The sequence below is a fragment of the Ambystoma mexicanum genome, chromosome 4q, assembly GCF_040938575.1.
Source record: "Ambystoma mexicanum isolate Mex_15411 chromosome 4q, UKY_AmexF1_1, whole genome shotgun sequence".
NCBI lineage: Eukaryota > Metazoa > Chordata > Amphibia > Caudata > Ambystomatidae > Ambystoma > Ambystoma mexicanum.
Window position 1 is genome coordinate 885,341,880 of NC_090928.1, and position 20,655 is coordinate 885,362,534.

Here is a 20,655-nt window from a genome sequence, read left to right on the forward strand (position 1 = left end):
ACAGAACAGGCACAAGGAGGACTACAATCGTTCCCATACCCGTACACGTGTGATGATTGGGCAGACCTTTGGCCTGTTGAAAACACATTTTCGTTGCCTCAGCCGGTCGGGTGGGGCAATTATCTACAGCCATGAGAAGGTGGCCAAGATCACCATGGCATGTGTAATGCTGCACAATATGTGCATCCGTCGGAATGTACCCCTGCCCCCTGACATGGAACTGCTACCACCTGATGATGATGAAGGGGAGGAGGATGAAGCAGTGGCAGGACAGCATCACGGTGCCGATGCACAGGAGGGACGTGCCGTGCGGCAATCATTGATTGGGCAATATTTCTGACACACAAGTCAGCAAAGGGTGTGACGATGTCAGGACATCGGGCACTGGGTGTGGGGGTACATGTACACTATGCAACATTAAATGACACATGCACAATGTTGAATGTCCACTCTGTTGTCTTTTTTGATGAACAACTGGTGTATTGAATTAGAAGGTTGAAATGTGAAAAGCAAACCCTACACCACCCTCCCCTCTCCACCTCCCCCCACAACTCCCAAACACACCCACCCCCATTCCCCCTACAACTCCCAAACACACCTTCACCCCCCTTCCCCTCCCACCACAACAACAACCCCACAGTAGTCACATGAGGACCACATAGGCCATATGTGTATGTCAGCATTGTCACTGTGCGCTCCCAGTGCCAGGGGGAGGCATGTCCAGGCGGCGCAATGTACGTTGTGAGTGACAGAGCGGGCTGGTCTGGGTGGAGGAGCATTGAGAAGGTGTGTCCTCCTACTGGGGCTGTCGTGCAGGAGGTGCAGCCTCCAGGGCATCTGCAATCCGGCCAAGGACCTTGCAGAGCCGATTTGTGCTGACTGTAATGACCTCGAACAGTGGCCTCAGTTCATTCCACCACTCCTCCCTGGCCTGCCGATTGTCTTGTATAAAGTCATTTATGAGTCCTGTGAGCTGCGGAGCCCACTCTGCATCAAAGGCTGATGTGGTTGATGTGGTTGGCCTGCTGGGAATCAGGCTCACATGTCTTTCCAGTGCGTCACTAAGGGAACTGGCCACAGGACTGGCATGTTCCAATGTTGCTCCTTGGCCCGTAAGCCCAGGTGCATCACTCTCACCAGAGTCACTATATGAGACCTGGGGGTTGGTTTGGCAATCACGGGTGTGTACAATCTCATAAGTGTCCTCCTCAGTTGCTCTGCATATGGATGAGGGGCTGTCGGGGACATCGAGGGGGCCCGTGGCTGCAATCTCCCCAGCCACACTAGACTCCTCAGAGTGCGGCGTAGGGCATGTGTCTGCCACCAGTACAGGGTGGGGTAGGGGTGGGGTTGGGGGTTGGGCACCCTCCACGGGCCTTGCTGGAGCAGGTGGTGTGGCTTGAGGTGTTTTCCTGCTCGCAGGTAGACGGCGGGCCCAGACTTGGCCCCTAGAGGTGCTGGGCCGGTTGCTTGCCTGGTCCTCGCTGTCATGCTCGCTGCCTGTGGGGGTGGAAGAGAGGGACAGCATGAGTGATGATTTGAGAGTCAGCATTTGGACATGCCTACAATATCACAATCAGATTCTAGTGGGTTGTCGGCATTTTGGTGGTGAACGGTACATTGATCTATTCTTGGATGGTAGATGCATGCATATGTCTGTGTCCCTCATGTTGGCCAGGTACTATGCTGGCTCACATGCACACTGTTTACATCAACTGCCGTGTGTGCCTCACGAAATGGGCCTCTTTGTGTGGTATGTGTCATATAGGTTCCAGCCTTGCACCTGGCACTAGCCTGGGTCTCACTTGTTTCGGCATGATTTGAAGGGATGGTGTGGCCGACCATGCCGTGACACCTTGCCCAGTCCTTAGCAGTGACTTTCATTACAAATGCGTTGGCAGTATTGACTTTGGACACTCACCTCCATCAACGGATGACGTTGCCCCGCACTCCATGTCTCCAACCCCTTCAATGGCTTCTGGGCCTATCATGGCCGCACACGTCTCTTCCCACGGCATCAATTTCATGGGGGAACCTGGCCCTCCTCCTGTCTCCAGGGCATGGCTTCTGTTGGCCGAGAGGATGCTCCGCACCGTCAGGCGCAGGTCGTCCCACTGTTTTCTACAGTCCTTAGTGGTGCGGGGGGTGTTTCTCACGGCGCTCACCTTCTGCGCTACCATAGCCCAGATCTCTTTTTTCTTGATTACCGTCACCATCCGCATGTCACTGCTGAATACGGTGTCGGCATGCTCGTGCAGGGTGTCCACCATCACTTGGAGCTCATCAGGGCAGAAGTGCTCCTTCCTGAGGCAGGCAGCTCCCTTTTTTGGTGCTTTTGGCATTCCTCCTTGATGATAGGATGTTTCCACGGTGTTGAAAGTTTGCCAGGGGTCCTGTCTGGTGAGGATGGCAATGGATTGTGTTTTTAAAGATGGCCACCGTGCTCCTTCCAGTTCCTGTGCGATGACGATGTTTCCGGTTCAGCAATTTAACGGTGACTGTAAATAGCGGTGACCGCTAATTACAGTCACCGTTATTTTCGGTCACCGCTAAGGCCGCTTTATTCTATGGCGGTAGTGTTATCTATGGTGCGCTTCATGCCGGTAAGGGTTTTTTGGGGCCCTTTCGCGGCATGGCGCTAGGTACCTTACCGGCATGGCGCAAAGCTCGTGCCTGCAAAGTCGTAATAGGCCGCTTTTAGCGGTCTATTGCCAGCTCGGACACGCTATTTGCACCATGCCGGTAATGACCAGAACTTACCTCCAAATTCGGAATGAGGCCCAATGTCTCCCTGCTCTCTTTTATTTAAAACAAATCCTGACCCTGAAGTGACATTGACACTTCATTTGTTCCTGTGCACAGGTTTCAAGATTAGAGGAAGAAAGTCTAGACTAAATGGCGTATATATTTTTAAAACGCCCCTCTTAATATATTTCTGGAATTGAAACTGTGAATTCGTACAATTCTATTCTTGATTGTTTATACTTCCTAATCGCTTTGGATGTTTTGTTTAAAGGCAGTTATAAATATGTATATTCAAAACATTAGAGTGATTTGTTTTATATGAGTTGTAATATGTTTTAATTGCAATTTTATGGAATTTAATGGAAAAACAGTATTCTTGATTGATCAAACATGTAATATATATATATGAGCAACCCTATCTTGGATAAATGTACAGTTCTAAGGCCAACATCTTCTAGACATTTACGGTACAGTATGGCTGGACATTAGAATGTGGTTTACATTGAGATCTAAGTTTGAGACATCTCCACCCGCGAAATACTTGAAAGACTTAGATACTCACAAAAATAGACTGAAAACTCTGTGTGTGCCTATCCATGGACGGGCAGATAATTCAACACATTAAGTGTTTAGAGTATTAATTGGAACATTTGGGTAAAATTTGATATTGCTCTTGAAATAGCATACATTGACCACATAGCCCATCAATGGCTCTAAAACTCACTTTTTGGAACTTTCTTTACCGTGAAAAAGTTTCAAACAGTATGCAGCCATTACAAGTGTTCCATAACATTGCTGCAGGAATTATAATGAATATATCACAATCACATATTACACTACCTCCAAGGCATATTTACTTTTTCTATTTTATTTATTTATGTGTAATGTGTAATGCACCATAGCCCGCAGGCATCAGGGCACACATATCGTTTTATATAGTTTTCAACATTTGCCCTGTCCCTAAACCCCAAGCATCAAATAGAGGACACCACCTGGCATACAAGTGTACACTTGGATTTATGAAGCTGTAGATAGCATATAATGGTAGTACCTGGCCATGTGAGGATGAAGTTGTATCAAACATGCAATGACTGCGGATGGCGTATGAGGCCACAGCCTGCTTCAGATGGTTGTACCTTGACAATAATAACAATAATATTAATAATTATTAAGAACACCTGAAAGCATTTTTTACATACTGTGCCATGTCTTACTGATGACAATGTTTTTATTGTTGCCCAACTGACACTTTATTTATTGGGTGCCAATCAATATGGCTGCATGCAAAAGCCCCTCGCTGCCCTATACACCAGTTAGGTAAACAGTCAAATTGTTTGCTTACTGTGTAATAGCTGCCCTACAACTACACTCTCGGGCTTACACGATAGCACCCAAAGTCCTTTCACATGGCGTCACATGTCTGGAGCACTTCGGGATTGGGGGCCTGAGGACTCATCTTAACTGCAGTCTCCACGTTTGAGAACCAACCTGACTTTGGATGGACAACAGCACACCTCAGGTTTGGCCCTAAAAGCAGAGTCATTCTGCGTTTTAGAACTTCTCTGCAGTGTCTCCACTATACTCAGCATTACAAAAGGCAGGGAATTGACAGTCTCTGCTGCTTCAAAAAGTACTCGGAACCCAGTGTTTCCAAGGAAGGGGCACCCACAGGCACATGGGCTCCTGTTTATGCCGAGAAGCACCTCATCACCTCGAGAACCCTACTGCAGTTCTGTGTACTCTTCAGATAGCACCATGACTCATAAGGGTCAGAACTTGGCTGCCTTATCCGCAGCTGCATTGCATTGGTCTACTAGTTACAGTGTGAACAGTGCGTGCCATTTTGTTGAGTGCTTCCCACCCTTATTGCAATTCGAATACCAAGAACTATTTGTGAGACAAGTTTTCTTTCATTGGATTCGTAGTGGATGCTGTCAATTCTGTATTTCCGACAAAGGAATTCTTTGCATCAGTTATTAAAATCAGGGATAATCTGAGCAGGAATGTTCTGGGAGCGTAGAAAGAGGTGCGGTGGTGCAAACAGCAAGTCTCCACGACCGTCTTTTTTTTATTTATGTCCATCATGTTTAGTAGCAAGTTCTATTATTTTGTGTATTTATTCATAACATTCTTCCCTTTCATATGACTTTAGTAACACATTTTTAAGGGGCACAAAACGTTATTTAAAGCTACAATTACTTTGTTAATTTAGGCCCATAGGGCTATATTGTATTTTGTGTTAAGCATTAAAACTTTTTTTTATTCAATTCGGATCTGTATGGGTCTATCTCTAGAAGAAATATTGCCATTAGTTCATTTAGGCTCCTCACATTATAAGAGGAAACTAATGCATAGACCCAGTTAGAAGAAGTTGTGATATAGGATGCTCAAACCCTGGATCAACGGAATTTCAGATCAGCACTGATTAGCCTGATACAGCTATTATGTAACACCCTGTCATTCGTGGTCAGAGCCAGTATTGTCCATCAGTGGAATACTTCCTGGTAATGGGAACAAGACAAGGCGTCTCACTCTTATCCTTGTTGTACACCACCCCAAAACAGGCATTGCAACTCGATTTGAAGAAATATGTTTTTTGAAAGTGCATATTTTGTTTGTCAGTTGAAATCAATATCACCAAATGCATATCAGGTGTTAATATGCAGGTGACATCTGGAGGAAACCTTCACCTGTGCCAAAGGAGGCAGAAGATGAAGTGATCATCTTGGGAGGAGGGTTACAGAGACAGAAACAAATGCACGTAAAGAGAAAGTACTATCAGAATGGGATAGTATGGACACAAGTAAGGGGAATTCGTAATCTGAGAACAGAATATGAATTTACTAAATCTTAGGTATAAAGAATTTTCTTTATTTTAAGATGATGTCCGGATTTTATGAACTACTTACACAAGGAATGAGTAAGAGTGATATTGACATCAAATAGAAATGAAAGTCAAAGTTGATAATCTGACACGTCACAAGGAGAATGGTAAAAATACAATGTCAACCCTCCTGATTCAGTTGAACCCATTTCTAAATTTGATTTAGTCAAATTTAAAATATTACAATTAAGTTAACTAAAAGTATTATTAAAAGTATTATTAGAAAATAGAACCCAGATAGAGCTGAGGAGTGTCTGAGATATGGTTAGAGGTTAGAACTATGTTCTTTCCATTTGCTGTATTTACCCCCCACCCCCGCCACCAATGCCTCCCCAGTGGGACGCCACGGCGTGTGCTGATTTAATTTCAAACTCTATTTTAGTGATTTGTCTCTGCCATTGCAGAACAAATTCAACCTATATCTCACTTATTCAATTATTTAATTGCATACGAACACTATTGCAGGGAATGGTAAAGGCAAACTGTTACAACAATAGAGGCAGCAGTCCATAAATCGACATATCTAAAACAGTTGCTCATGACCCAGTCACAATTAGTACACTGGATGTTGTGGGTTACATTTACCAGCCCAACAGAAATCCCTGCATCACAAAACTGCATTTTAGCAGTTACAGAAATAATGACTGCGCTGTGTCTGCTGAGCACATATGGGGCGAGATGGAGCACAGACACCCCGAACATGGCTGCAATTATTTTCTTCATGTGCACCCAAAAAGAAGAATTCAAAGGCAGCCTGGCTCAGTGCTGCTGGGCTGCGATCTCCAAAATGTAAAACTGCAAAAGAAAACATTCTGCATTTAAAAATTACCTTGCACTGTTGTTCATCTTTAAACCTCACACAGTTTGGTTCTAGTAAAACCCAGCCATGCCCATCTATATTCAGGCTGAACATCATCAAATGAGAGCTATTCCTCCCTGAACACCATTGTTGTGCCAAATAAAGTGTATGAAAAGCAGGAAATATATTTCAGGCTGCATTCAACATTTACTTTGGAAACAAATTAACACACGCTTTGCGCTTCAAAAGAAGCCCTCTCTCTCCTTTTACTGATGGCAGTTTGAAATACCCCATTTCTTGAGCATATCCCTGTGTGGAGAAATTGACCAGAGCTATGAAAGCTTTCAGAAAGCAAAATGCGAGGAAACCGCATTTTGTTAAGTGGACCTAAAAATAAAATGAACCTGTATTACTTTGCTTTACAGAGAAATGAAATGACATTATGTCAGCTAAATAAGAAATATTACTGGAAATGCCCAGAAACAAAAATGTAGATTTGGGAAGAAAAGCTGCAAAAACATAGGTATATTTTACTCTGTGGGCCTCATTACGACCCAGGCGGTAGGGGTTAACGGCGCCGTAAAAGGTGTCGGCGCCATCAAACCCTTACCGCCTAATTACGAGGTCCCTTTGCAGGTCCCGACCTTAACAGCTGGTTTTACCAGCCATTAAGGAAGGAACCCGCAAAGGGACTTTCGAGGTAATTATGGTACCGCAATTTGCGGTATCGTAATTACCACCTTCCCCATTCCCATTGAGCCCTATGGGGGCACAAATGGGAATGGGGAAGGGCCAATGGTGAATGGAGAATTACCGCCCCGCCAACCTTGGAATGGGGCGGTAATTCCGCCATTCACCATGGCGGAGTTGGTAAAATACTGGCAGCAACCATGGCGCTACTAGTGCCATGGTTACCGCCTGGGTTGTAATGAGGCCCTGTGTATTTTACTCTTCTCCACACAAAGAACTTCAACAGCCTGGCTGAAGCTCAGGCATTCCTGTTAGACCAGTTTGCAGGCACTTTGAAGGTACCCAGCCCCCCTTGGGAAAGGAAGTTCCTTTACAAATTAGAAAGGATCAAGTTGTGGGAATTCGTGACCTCCTCAGACTGACTGGCATTTCTCCTGCAAGGAACAAAGGGCCCAGGGGAACTAGCCCTGTCACACAAGTCTGAATTCCTTTGACACCTCTCCTTAGCTTCAACTGCCCAGGATCAAAGGGCGCTATGGTAACCTTGTTGTTCAGAACTGACACAGAGGGGACATTGGATGCGGGGTTGGAAAGACTGCCCACTTTTGGGAACAAAGCCAGCCCATTTGAATCAAAAGACGTTTTACATGAAGACATTTATTTCAGTGATTTGAATAAGCAGTAATGTGAAATTATTATTGTGATTTATGTAGCAACAAGGTGAGACGATTTGGGTCTTCCTAGCATGTGGGGGACGCAAACGGAATTAAAGTGGCCTTTCTGGGGAAAGCGTACATAACACAGATGTAAAATTGGATGGAAATATGCCCAACACTGTTAGGCTCATATGTAGCCATTTGAAGAATTTTAGAGGAAATGTTTTCCATACGAATTGAAGAAGGGCATCGTACATACCTGGCGTTTGAACCAGTATACTCCTTGTAAAATATGGTATTTGCCTATCTGATTTTTATAATGGTGACGTTTGTAAATATAAGGGTTTTGTTTCATAACTGATTTTGGCAAAAGTAACTGTGATGCAACAAAGCTCATCATAAAAACACCCACACTAAAACTGATGTCTCTTCCCGGGGCCCAATCCGCCTGCAGGGGGTGGCGATATCCCTACCCTGACCTATCCTATCTTAGAGGTATGTCCAGGTTATTTTCCGCCCACATAGTAAAAAACCTCTGATGTCATCCTGCCTATAAAAGGAGGAAACATAGAGGGAGTCAGGACATTCAGAATTCAGGATATTCAAAAATCCAACCTTCACAATCCAGAGATCCAGACATTTAACATTCACCCTGCAAGACTCCAGAGCCAGGCCAGAGGTAGCTGCTCCTGCCCAGGCGGAACTCCCTATCCATGCAGGACCACTATCCAGAATTAAACCCTACAAAAATCCCAATAATTCAGGGAGAAAGGGGGAATCCAGTGACCAGACCTGTTCTGGCCCAGCTGATGCACCCCGCTGTCCACTGTGAACAGACCCCGATTGACCTGCTGTACCCTTAAAGGATTGCCCGCCGCTGCGCAGTGACCAGATCCTTGTCCCGCTGTCCAGAGACTCGGTTAGCTGTCCAAACTACCAAATTCCAGTACATTTTGTAAGTATCACCCTTCCCCAGAACCAAAAAGCTGCATACACCATTCTGTTACCTCGCAATTTGTCCAATCCTATAAGAAATCCTATAAGTACCCTAGTAACTTCTTAAATTGTCAGAATCCTCTGTGCATCCTCTGTGCATCATGTCCTTAGAAAAATCTGTGTTAGTCTCCAAGTGTAAGCACAATTCTTTAGAAATTATTTCAGTCCGTTCTGTAAATCCTTAGTACTATTTTGAATGAATGAATTAATTTCCCATAGAGATGAACGCGACATGAATAGGTTAACCTTGCAAATGAACCTCCTTGCATACTGCATCTTACTTTAATAATCTAGTTGCAGTACAACAAATCATTTTGCTAACAAAACCAAGTTTGACTGTGAAAGTGTTTCCCTTTTAAAAATCAGATTTTTCTTTTCCTTTTAAGAATCCCACACTGTCAACCATAAAGAGTCACCCTTTCACTTTAGTATCATACCTGTTATGTGCCTTTGTATCTCATCAGCAAAACCGATTTTCGATTTTGTCTGTTTAGCTCATTTCTGAAGTTGTTTGCTTATTTTAAACCTGTGAAAACTAAGAAATTGCAATTTTGCCACGTGTGATTCTTGCTGCACCGTTTTTCCTTCTCAAAGTTGATTTTCCAACCTGAATGCCTGTTCGTTAGTGCCTTGCCTTGTAGCTTGTAAGCTTTCTTGCTTCTTTAGTACAGCCACACAGATTCCTGTCTTATCCATTCAATCGCACATGTAAAATAACCATTCAGTAATTCCGAGTGCCATTTTGCTAATTTTTCAAGGGTTATCTATCCCATTTTGGCAAACCATTTATGGGTGGTAGGTCGGATTTTCAATCGGGTTTTTGCCTCTTATATCTGACTCCTTGCTACTCCTCTCCACCCACACAAAACATGTTTAACAGGGGTTTGAGGGAGTGTTGCAAGGGGAATGCGCAACTGTGGTGCCATTTAAAAGTATTACCCAAAAAGTAATTTTGCTTTCATTCATTTTTGCATTGATCTGTCTGAGGTTAGAAAGTTAAATGAAGTGTATCCTATCATTTTACTGTGTAATTATCACCACACTGGTGATTGCTGCCCTATATTGAATCTGTTTGATTTTCATTTGAATTTTTAAAATGAATAAATATTTCATTATTACACACCGGCCTGGTTCATGGTTCATTGCGACACGGGGTGTACGTCAAGGAGGGTGTGAGACGGGCTGGCTGCCTTCTCAAACAGAATCTGAATTTAATAAACTTGAATTGAAAGCATATTTATTGTGGACTAGAGTGTGCTGTGTCTTTAAGTCTGTGACAACGTGTGAGGCACAGGGAAAAGATGAACGTGTACATTCAGGATTATCAGATCCATACTTCAACTGGAATTTATGAATTCACATATGAGCAGATAAGAACGGGGTGCAGGAGAATCTGGGGGGACTGGGGAAAGCTGCCTACTCTGAAATGTTAATCATGGAGTTTATATGGGGGATCCCCAGAGTTTTTCCCTCTTTCCTAACTTGCTCACTCGGCCGATCCTCTCAAACTCTGCCATCCATAAAGGAGAAGACAGAAACCAAGAAAACCATTGGAGGAAGTGGTGCTTTGCAACCCTAGCATAGGTCACTGCATTCAGAAAATACAGTGGCACGTGGTCCTCAAGCAGGACTGTTAAAGGAACCTCACACACCAGACTCAAATCACTTATCACAGAAACAGAGTAACACTCTGAGTGGGGTGCCCAGTGCAGAAGCTGCAGGAAAGCTGGGATGCCCACACGTTTGCATGGTGAGACCAGGGCGGATTTGGGTGGTGGCCATGACAGTGTCACCTGACACCAAGACTGTGGCTACCGCTTTTATCACTTTGACACTTGGAGCCATGGACTCAAAGAGAATACTGAGAACATCACTTGAAAGACCTGAACTGGAGGAACACAACACCACAGATAGCCAATGACATGCACAGACTGGTCTCAGGTTTACTGGCAGCCACGTTAATTCCCAATTGTCCACAAGGCCAAGAGTATAAAGGGCCGTGTCCAGACCAGGTTGAGGAAGCTTGTAAGATGTTGGGAGGAGAGGATTTCTGTGAAGTAAGATGACTGATGAAGGAAGGAGGAGGAGTAGAAAGGCAGAGTGCGAGGAAGAGGTTAAAGCTGTCGACTGGAAAGATCAAGAAAATAACAGTGCATTAATATGGAGGTGTAGAAACATGATCAGATAGAGACTGAGAGAAGTCATACTGTCTTTGTGGTAGCATGAAGTGGCCCTTGCCCACACCTTACTAGGGATTCTTGGCCAGATCTTGGCCCCTGTGAAAAGCCAGATTTGGGACAGAAAGAAAAGGGCAGCCTGGTTGGGGGCTATATATCCAGATCAGTGGAGAAGACATAAAACCCCTGAGTTCTTGAGAGAGAAGGAGAGGAGTTAAGTGAAAAAAGGGACTGCCTTTGTTACACACTTTCCCATCTTGGGGTCTGGCAAAGTTAACTCTAGATTGCACCGGGATATCATGTGATGTGTGGCTAGTGTATATGCTGCAGCATAGATGCACTGGGGAAGAAAGGTACCCCCAGAACCGTTCAAAATTAGCAATTATTTGAATTGTTTCCAAAATATTTGTATGCCTCTGTGCCTTTTCTACATTTTATAATGTTGTCTAGGACCACTGCCACATGCCTCTCCATACTGGCAAAATGTTAACATTGATGTACCATTCTTAAAGCAGAATTGTCATTTGGGCACATCGAAGAAAGAAAACCTCTATATAAACCATTTTGCTAAATTTCTTTTACCAGAGGTGCAGTGAGGTACATTGGAAAAGGAAGGAGGCTTGGGTGTGTATCTGGCAATACAGAGACTAGTTCTTAGGGTGCAAGGAGAAGTCTGTGGGTACCGAGTCCATATGTGACAGGCAAAAGTAGGGAGGGAGCTTGGTGGGAACTCGCCCAGATTGGGGAAATTACTTCTGATATGATATATGGCATTTATAACGCGCCTATACACAAGTGTTCTCAACTCTTCGCCCAACTGAGCTGCCAACTCAACCCCAAAGGGTTCCTCGTGTCTACTAGACCTCCTCCTTATCCCAACTGCTCCTAATTTCAAGCACTAGTCATCACAAGAGATGACGAACACAAGACTCAACAAACGTATCATTTTGGGTTGCGATAGCTTTTTTTCACTTCAACCAAGGTAGAAATTTAATAGAGAAAGGGGTCCAAAACAAACAGGGAATGGACTACTCTGCAATATACAGTAGACTGTGATTCCCAGGTAGAAACATATACATTGTAGGGCTGACTTCCCTCTCCTGACTCCTCTTTTCTAAAGACTTGCCTGACCTCCCCTGGTCAGATTCCTAAGTTTAATCTTGAGATCCCCTTTCCCTAGGAACACAGGCTGAGACCAGGGTGAGGAACTCATACAGCACCTATGGTATTTTAGCTGAACCATGGAAAAGAAAAAAAAAGACACTCATTTCTAAAAGTGTCAGGTTGGCCAGGCAATTTCAATCAAGCAGAAGGGCCTAAGGCATGAGGGTCTCCGGTCCTTAGTCCAATGTCAAACTCTCTTTTCTAATAAAACCAGATCTTGGAGTAACTGCACCCCATAAAGCGTCCCTCAGGGCCATAGCAGTCACAGGGTATTTAATGTGCCCCAGCATATTTACTTCCATGGCCTCGACAAATGGTCCAAAAGATGGGTCTTCCACCTGGGATCTGGGGCCATGCAACACACTAGTACTGGAAAAAGGCCCTGCAGTGTCTCCCCCCTCTTGCCATAGGGGGCTCTGAACTCCTACCAGAGCAGGAATGTGCAATGTTCCTTTTTTTCATGACGGGATTTGTTTAGTAGGATTATCTCTCTCCCTATCTGGTTACTTTTCAGGCTGCAGTATTTATACTCCTGGGCTTCAGTTCACCATAGACTCTCCTTTGAGTGCTGAGGAGTGCCAAGTGTCAACGCCTAACAGCCCCCAGCCTCAGCAGGATCAAGCTTCCTACCTCTTGGCTCTGGTGGGCTTCAGGCTTCGACCATGGTCTGAGCTGCAGCCCAGAGAAGGCAAGACACTGTACTCTTTCTCAGTATTGTCTGCCTCTTGGCAGCTTCTCTGTAAAGATCCCAACAGGCTCCTTCCTCTAACCTGACCTATAAGCACGATTTCTCTCGAGGTTTGGGCTATTTGGCTTCTCTTCTCGCCTCCTGCTTCTCTTGCATTTCTCACTGCTAATACTAAAGCTCTCTCTAATGCCATCCTTATACCGACACAGCAGTGTAGTTTCTGCCTTGTTTTACACTGTGGGACTGTTTATTCCAATGAGTGTTCGGATTGGTGAGTCTATTTGCCTATTAGCTCAATGTCTTGGGATTGGTGTGGGCCTTGTGGTTCCACCTCTTCCCCAAGTGTTGCCTCTGTGTTCCTCCGTGAAATCGGGTGTGGCACATTTCCGTAGGATTATGTGGAAGGGAAATGAAGACTTAAATAAGCTTGCTGCTATTTTGCAGTCAGGACAAAGCGGTTGTCTTGCAGTCCATCTTCCTGCACCTACAGCTAGAGGTCGAAGTGGGCGGGAGCGATCAGGAGCGGTGCTCCCATACTTTTGATTTTTAAGTTTCACAGTTCCTATACTTTTATTTTAAAAAGAAACGGTTCTGGAATGGTTTAGTTTTAAAATAAAAGTGTAGGAAGAATTTGAAGCTTGCACTTCAGTGCACTGCACATTCCCATAAATAGCAGGTGTGCTTGGTTGGGTATTTGAATTGTGTTTGGGAGGTGACGCAGGGATGAGGTTTGTGGGGAGCGGGCAGGCCAGCAGGGAACATAGTTCCACTACTTCTTTTCATACACTTCGACCACTGCTACAGCAAATGTCTTTGCCCACTAGGCTCTCTTGCATGAGGCATTTCTAAGCCCCGATACTTTTCCTTTGTTCACAACCCACACCTTTGAATAAGCAAAGTACCCATCTCCACGAGTGGACCTGCGTGCAGAGCACACAATGTTCTCGGCACAAAGCAGGCAAAATAACTCTTATAATCCTTTCTTAACTCCGTTGGTCTTGGGGTTCTGATCCTGATATTATCCGCCTCCAGTTGTTTAATTATGGAACTCATTGACTCACATCTCATGTAGAACACTAGGGAGGATTGACTTGGTGAGTGAAGGATTTGCCGTATGGTTGGTGAAGGGAAATGTGGAAGCTCTGGGGATCCCCCACTCACCAGCTCCAGTTGTGGTCTCATGTAGTGGTTGGCTTACCTTGGCTTCCAGAATTCCCCAGCCCCCCCCTGTGTGGCCTATACTGGGGTGACTCCAGCACAAGTCCCACGCCAGAGCTTGTACCATGCTCAGAACATCCCCTCTGGGAGCTTTCCTCAGCAAGGCATGGACCGCAGCAGTCAAACCTGTGACCTCAGGGGGTCTGCTCATGCCGCAGGGTTTCCATTAGGCTACAAGAAGAGATCGGCAAGATAGCACTAGATGCAGAAACATGAAAGGAGCAGGATGTGGCAGTCACAGTGTCGCGGCTGCCATACCCTAAAATGAGCCCAGGGGCTTAGAGTGCATTCTACCATCCCTAAGCAAACCAGAGTCTGCATCGCTACATCGATAATTTCTCAATAGGCAGGAACCAGAAATATATTGGTGAGTCACTAGCTGCAACACTGACATGGCTGCATCTGTGACACTCTCCTGTGCGTCTACACATGTCCAAATGCTGCCTGCCCACACTCTGTACAGTGATCTACTGCTTGCTCTCATGCTAGCTCCGCACTTTAAACAATAATGAAAAGAAATGTACTGCCTAACAATGTCCTTGTTGATGTCTACTTATGAACAACGCTTTGACATCAGTTAGGACGTGTCTTATATTTCATAAGAAAAACCACAAAGGCACTGGTTCTTCAAAGCATCCTACATGTGTGTAATCATTTGGAGATGTTCTAGGGCTGTGATAATGACGGCAATGAGTTCAATGGCTCGATTCAACACACCCATCATTGCAAGCCTCTACATTTGGACATTGGGAGACTAAACCAAACGACGTTCATCTTCTCTGCTCCCTTCCTCCCCCTTTCAAGGAGTCATGGCAGCAGCATCCTTTCAGTGAACTGGATATACAGTGGTCCTGGAATAGACACATGTACATGGTTGTGGCAATCTCTGTCAAATGTGTTGTGGAGCTGCAGCTCCACAGGCACATGACTGTAGATGCATCAAACGAAAGATGAGATACTACTGTATAAATGCCTGCTACGGAACAGGGAGCTGAATCCTAAACCAAAAGACAAACAAAACAAGCGAAAGAAGAACTACTGTCTGCAACAATTCCACCCGCACCCGTGCCCTAGCTGGATCTGGGTAGACTGCTGCTCTGTGGGCGCTAAGAGAGGGGGTAAATAGAGACCCCCTTAGAAATGCGGAAACCAACAATCATTTCCTCAATTCATTATTTTTTCTAGGAAGGGGCCTTTACGTACAGTAACACCATCCATTCAGAAGAGTACCTAATTTATCACCCTGACTATCAACACTGGAAAAACACTACCACTCCCATTTTTCTACAAAAAGTATAAGCACTTCAGTAGACAATTGAATAATTACTGAGTGGCACAAGCGTGCTTCCACAGCATTCATCTCCGAGCTGCAGGTAACCAGGACACACACCCACCGTCATCCAAACAGTTGCTTATTTCTGACCCTACCTCCGCTCCTCACACCTACTCATTTTCGGAGATACCCAAAGTACTAAAGACCTTTCCCCCAATGCTATGGAAGTTCCACTCGAGCCCCTGCACATCATCTCTCTCAACATTCCTTTGGCCTAGTCTCCTCTCCATGACATACGTCAAGGAGGCCAATGTGGGCCAAGCTCTAACTAGGAACGGTCCTTGGCTGCACTCCAAAGACTTTTAAGCAATGAGAATGAAAGGCAGTATGAACCTACACATGCCTTTGCACCTCATCAGAGGCAGATTTCAACATTGTAAACTACCTCCACATTGCCATGTGTGACCTTTTCCACCCAAGATCACTTCAGCTGTCACCTCTGAAAGAAATTGCAACATGCCACGCGACTTCTCCTCCAAGATAATCCGCATCCAGAAAAACATACTCTCCTCCAGCAAATCAGCCCTCCCTGACAACAAGAAAAACACCTACACCCTCATCCAGTACATTTTTAGTTTTGAACCCCATGCAGCTCATTCATGTGCTAGAAACCAGGCCGCCATTAGGATTGCAAAGTCCGAGTTTCTGTAATAAAGCTCCGGCTTTGACTGATATTTAACTTTAACAGCCTGGCCTCAGCCTACCTCATTACCTAGTGAAAAACAGACACTGGTAAACCAGTCCCCTCCCCAACCTCCCATAATCCAACCCATCAATTGGTTTTATTTATACATTTACAAAACCTGCTACGCACAACTTTACTCCAACAATGTGGTCCCTCGGTGACGGAATAGGCGACCATGACCCCTGGATCTGTAACCCCTGCACACAGCACTACTGCCCATTCTCCCTCCCTCTACCTCCTATACAAAAGAGCAACACCACTTTCAATCAGAACCTTATTGCTGGAGCTGACCTCCCAATTCTATCATATTGCAGTTTGTGTGTGCCACCAAATAGTTTGACACCCCCAAAACGTCTTCAAGAGCATTGGCACTAATCACTGAGGACATGGCACTAATGAAATGCAATGATTTGAATAGGCATTTGCCAGGCACTGCCGTGATGAAACTACCTGGCCATAAAACAGCTAGACATTGTGTCTTTACCTGGGAATAGGATAGTAGTGACTATAACCAAGCCAAAACTGTTGGCTTTGCTGCTGCTTGTTTTTAGCAGGACATCAGTGCCAGGGATAGATATAAATCAAGCGGCTGAAGGCACACCTGGCTAAGACAGTTGTATTACACTAGCAGCACAATTACACCAGCAATTAGGCCATTAGCTCTCCCCAGACTGCATGGGAATCCCTGGCAAGGCCTTGTTCGTCGTCACTGCTGGAAATAGCTAGCTCAAAGAGATCCCAGGAGGATATGCGCTGGGCCAGAAGGGCAGGGAATGGCCATAGGCATTATCATGACCATGGGCAGTGAATGGATGGGTAAATAACCAAACATTGCCCACAAGATGTAGATCCACCCCCCCCCCCCCCACAAGTCATCTCCCTCCAAGCTGTATACCAATACAAATGTTTTGGTTTATAGGTGGCGCTAAAAGGCAAAACAAAAAAGAAGCCATGAACGTCTAAAAAGTCCAGTAATGCTTACAATTGCAAAACTAGAATGCGGTTTTTAATGAGGCAATACCGCTATCATTTTGGGCTCAAAGCCCTCGTCCTAGTCCAAGTGAAGCTTTAATGTGGAGGCGGCACCCACACAAGCTGCTCGCTGGCATTAAGGGAGTGCCTAATTTAAACATGTTCACCTCGCCATGAAAGGAACTGCTTCACCGCGCCCCATCACTTATAATAAGTAAATACAGAGGAAACAAGTTTCCAGCCGCAGATTATATCAAAATATTTCCATTCATTTAATGTAAACAAAACTGAATAGGAACAAAATTCTCTCGGAGTATAAATAAATATGAGATGACAAAGGTTACAATTGAAGGGATTACACATGACAGAACTTTCAATATCTTAGTTTTACTTTAATACGGAGACATTGCTATCAAAGGCAAATACTTAAGCAACCCTTTGATAAAAATAATCTCACGCTATCTTTGAAGCGGTTTCCATTTATATGACTGCCCGCTGCGCTCCTTATCGGAAGGCCAAGTATAAGAAGTTTCCTAGTTTATGATTAGGAAGGAATCTGATAGATTAGAGGACTCAATTGAAGTTGGACATAATAAGTATTAAAGTATTACATGACATTAATCCTGCCATTCCATTACTCTCGCAATCATTGTGCGCAGACTAATTATTCTGAAGCCAGTGTTCGGTAGAAAATAGAAACATACTTACACTGGGCCGCAGTAATCTCTTTATTGCATCAACAAGGCAGGCTCTGTATTGGTCCAGGAACAGGCTGACGTTGGGAAGAGAACAGAATCCAGATTAAAATGGGGTTTCAATTCTAATGATACTAATGCAGATAAGTACAAGGCTAATTACATGTGTTTACATAGGACTGCAAAGGAGGGCAATGAGCTCTGAATTTCCTTCTCTTCCTGCGATTGCCCATTAAACAACAATGAAGCTTGTCGTGAGCGGTATCCGAGTATGAAAGGCTTCCAACGAGGCTCGTATGGTCGGTCATATGTGGGGCACGCTTACACCCCTTTTTGGGCCAGTCTGGCGTGCGATCAGTATTCTTTTCATCAAATAGAATGTGAACATTTAATTTACTTGAGCAATTCTCCCCTATCAAGTCAAGGTTAAATGGCCTGAATAGTGTATGGCTTGACTGTAGGATGGCTTAAGAATTAACTCCTCACTTATAAATAAGGTTACGGTTACACGCGGTTACATAACAGGACATGATCTGTTTTAAGACGCTTTGCACCGAGCCACGGTAGCTTGTCTGATCATTGGGTATTATCCCTTTTGTCTATAAACAGCCTGCACAGACATCAAAGGTGTTGGTGGCTGGCTACATTGCAGGAGGAATCTTAAGGCTAATTCCGCCGCCTCCAAGGTGTGTCAATCCGACTGACACCCAGAAAGCCACAGAGGCCCAGGACGATCCACGGCAGGCAAATTGGATGAGAGGCCTTGGGTAATTTGAGAAGCTCCAGCATAGCTACTCAAGAAAACTGCATCTTTATCACACACCAGACCAGTTTTTAAATCCTCATGAAGCTCAACAGGTGAACACGCTTGCAGGGGTGAGGCTTGACACAAAGCTGGCCCATCCAGTTTAACATATTTCATTCTAGCGTTGGATGGTGCTGCTATATACTGTGAGGAATTTGAGGGTGTTCTCACTTCTTTCCCCAATATATCTTCCTCCCAGGTGGGTAGTGTGAGGAACCTGAAGGTGTCTCACCCGCTAGTCCCCGGAGATCTGTCATCCAGGTGGCCAGGACACGGCCATCGCTATTGGATCCAGTTCCTGGGGGTGGACCAGTGGGGCAGGATCTTTGGAGAGTGGAAGTGGAACAATGACGGGTGAGATGTGGTACACCCTTCCTTATAACACCTTTTCCCCATCCTACCCTGTAGGATACCTAGGGGTTCGAACACTTTCTTACACCGTGAAAGACAACGGACTAACACCAGAGCCGTTTACCTGACGAGTCGCAACACAAGGGTCAGGCTGAGTAAGGCAATTGACAATAACTACACACACCTGACGACCCCTTCCCCTTCCCACAGTGATAAAAGGCAAAGTATGAGAGCACACTTTGAGCAAGGCCAAACGTACGAGGAAGCTGCTATTGCAGGATGGCAGTTCAAACGGAGGAGAAAGGCGGCGAGACCGCAAATTGTTTGTTTATTTTATTTGTATGGCGCGCCAAACCCAAGGGTATCTGGGTGCAAAAAGGTTACAAGAATACTTTAAACTTGAAGTTACAGAATTAGCAGATCAGTAATGCATAGGTAAACAGTTAGAATATACATGAGGTTCCAAGGTAGAGATGCGAAATAATACATATTGCAAGAAGCTGTTAGAATGTGTACAGGTAGGCAGATAAGTAGTCACACAATTGGTAGGAGGTGGTGTTGACTACAAGGAAAGAAGTGCTCTTGCCCTTTTTGACCCAGACCCGCAAAGCCTACGTGAAACGAATAATAAGACTGGGAACTAAAGCTGATGTGTGGTGTAACAGAGGCCAACGGTGCACGGACTCTCCCACACTGATAACCAAGGCAGGGAGACACGCTTGGTACCGTTCTTGACTCCAGAGACAAGAAACATCAAAGAATTCAGCACATCTGGTGAGTCGGAGGGAGAACCGATTGTAAACCGGACTGCGTTCATCGAAGGTTACAAGCAGCAACATGATATGAATTGAAAGAACTTATGAACAAAGAACTTGTGTGTTACCCAACTTTTAGAGCCCAGGGAAAAACCAGCTGCAGAGTGGAATGGTGCTCACGGGAAAGACTCTGGCTGGTCCCCTTTTTGTTGAAACTACAAATACCAGGAGGCCCTAGGAGAGGCTGGCATAGAGAGTTAAGGTGATCATACAAGGGTCCAGCCAAATCTCTGGTACAGTCCAAAGTCCTTAACCCATCACCAAAGTTTTGACATTGTGAAACAGGTGTTTGCGCCCAGCTGAGGGAAACGCTGTGCAAATGGTAAATGTGTGAAGCCTGACTGGGGGCTGGAAAAAGCTAAGGGAAGTGAATCCTGAAAGGTGTTACATCAAAGTAAACTGTGATAAACTGGCAAATGTGAACCCGACTGAGGGAGGCCAATGTTGCAAAAAGGATCAGAGCCCGGTGAGGGGGATCCACCGGTGAAGGGAAATCACCTGACGGGAAGATTATTGAAAGGAACTTTTATTTTGTTGTTTATAGCACATCAGGCCCTCTGAGGCAAGAGATTTTGTGTAAAAGACACTTGGCCACCGAAGGCCCTGATATTTTGGAAACAAACTGTACGCTTGTGCTGGAGAAGCCCAGGAGTGTGCTGTGCTCGAAAGTCCCGTCTTATTCTGTGCTAAAAATGTGGGGAAGGGAGACCCCAGTTATACCATCATGACTTTTGTGAACACTTCTTTCTTTTCTGGTGAACATTATCCCACCCCATTTTGTAACTTATCCGTAAGGATTGGCAATAGTTCTTTTTTAGTATAGGCCCTTTATGTTTGACAACATGCCACTAGGACTGCCTTATTATTATTTGATGGTTGTAGCTTGCTCCCATCTTAGATTTTGGTTTAGTTTAGGCATTTATCTCATCCCTTTATGCAGTTTATTAAACACCCTTGAACTGTAATCACGTGTGTCCTTCTT

At 44.9% G+C, this 20,655-nt stretch overlaps 1 protein-coding gene across 1 annotated transcript in view; it reads right to left on the reverse strand.

Moving 5' to 3' along the window:
- CAMKMT (calmodulin-lysine N-methyltransferase) overlaps window positions 1–20,655 on the reverse strand; it is a 580,736-nt gene that overhangs the window by 73,178 nt on the left and 486,903 nt on the right. Inside the window, exon 7 of the mRNA XM_069608450.1 lies at window positions 17,716–17,779. Coding sequence (XP_069464551.1) covers window positions 17,716–17,779 — 64 coding nt within the window. The remainder of the gene's footprint in view (window positions 1–17,715; window positions 17,780–20,655) is intronic.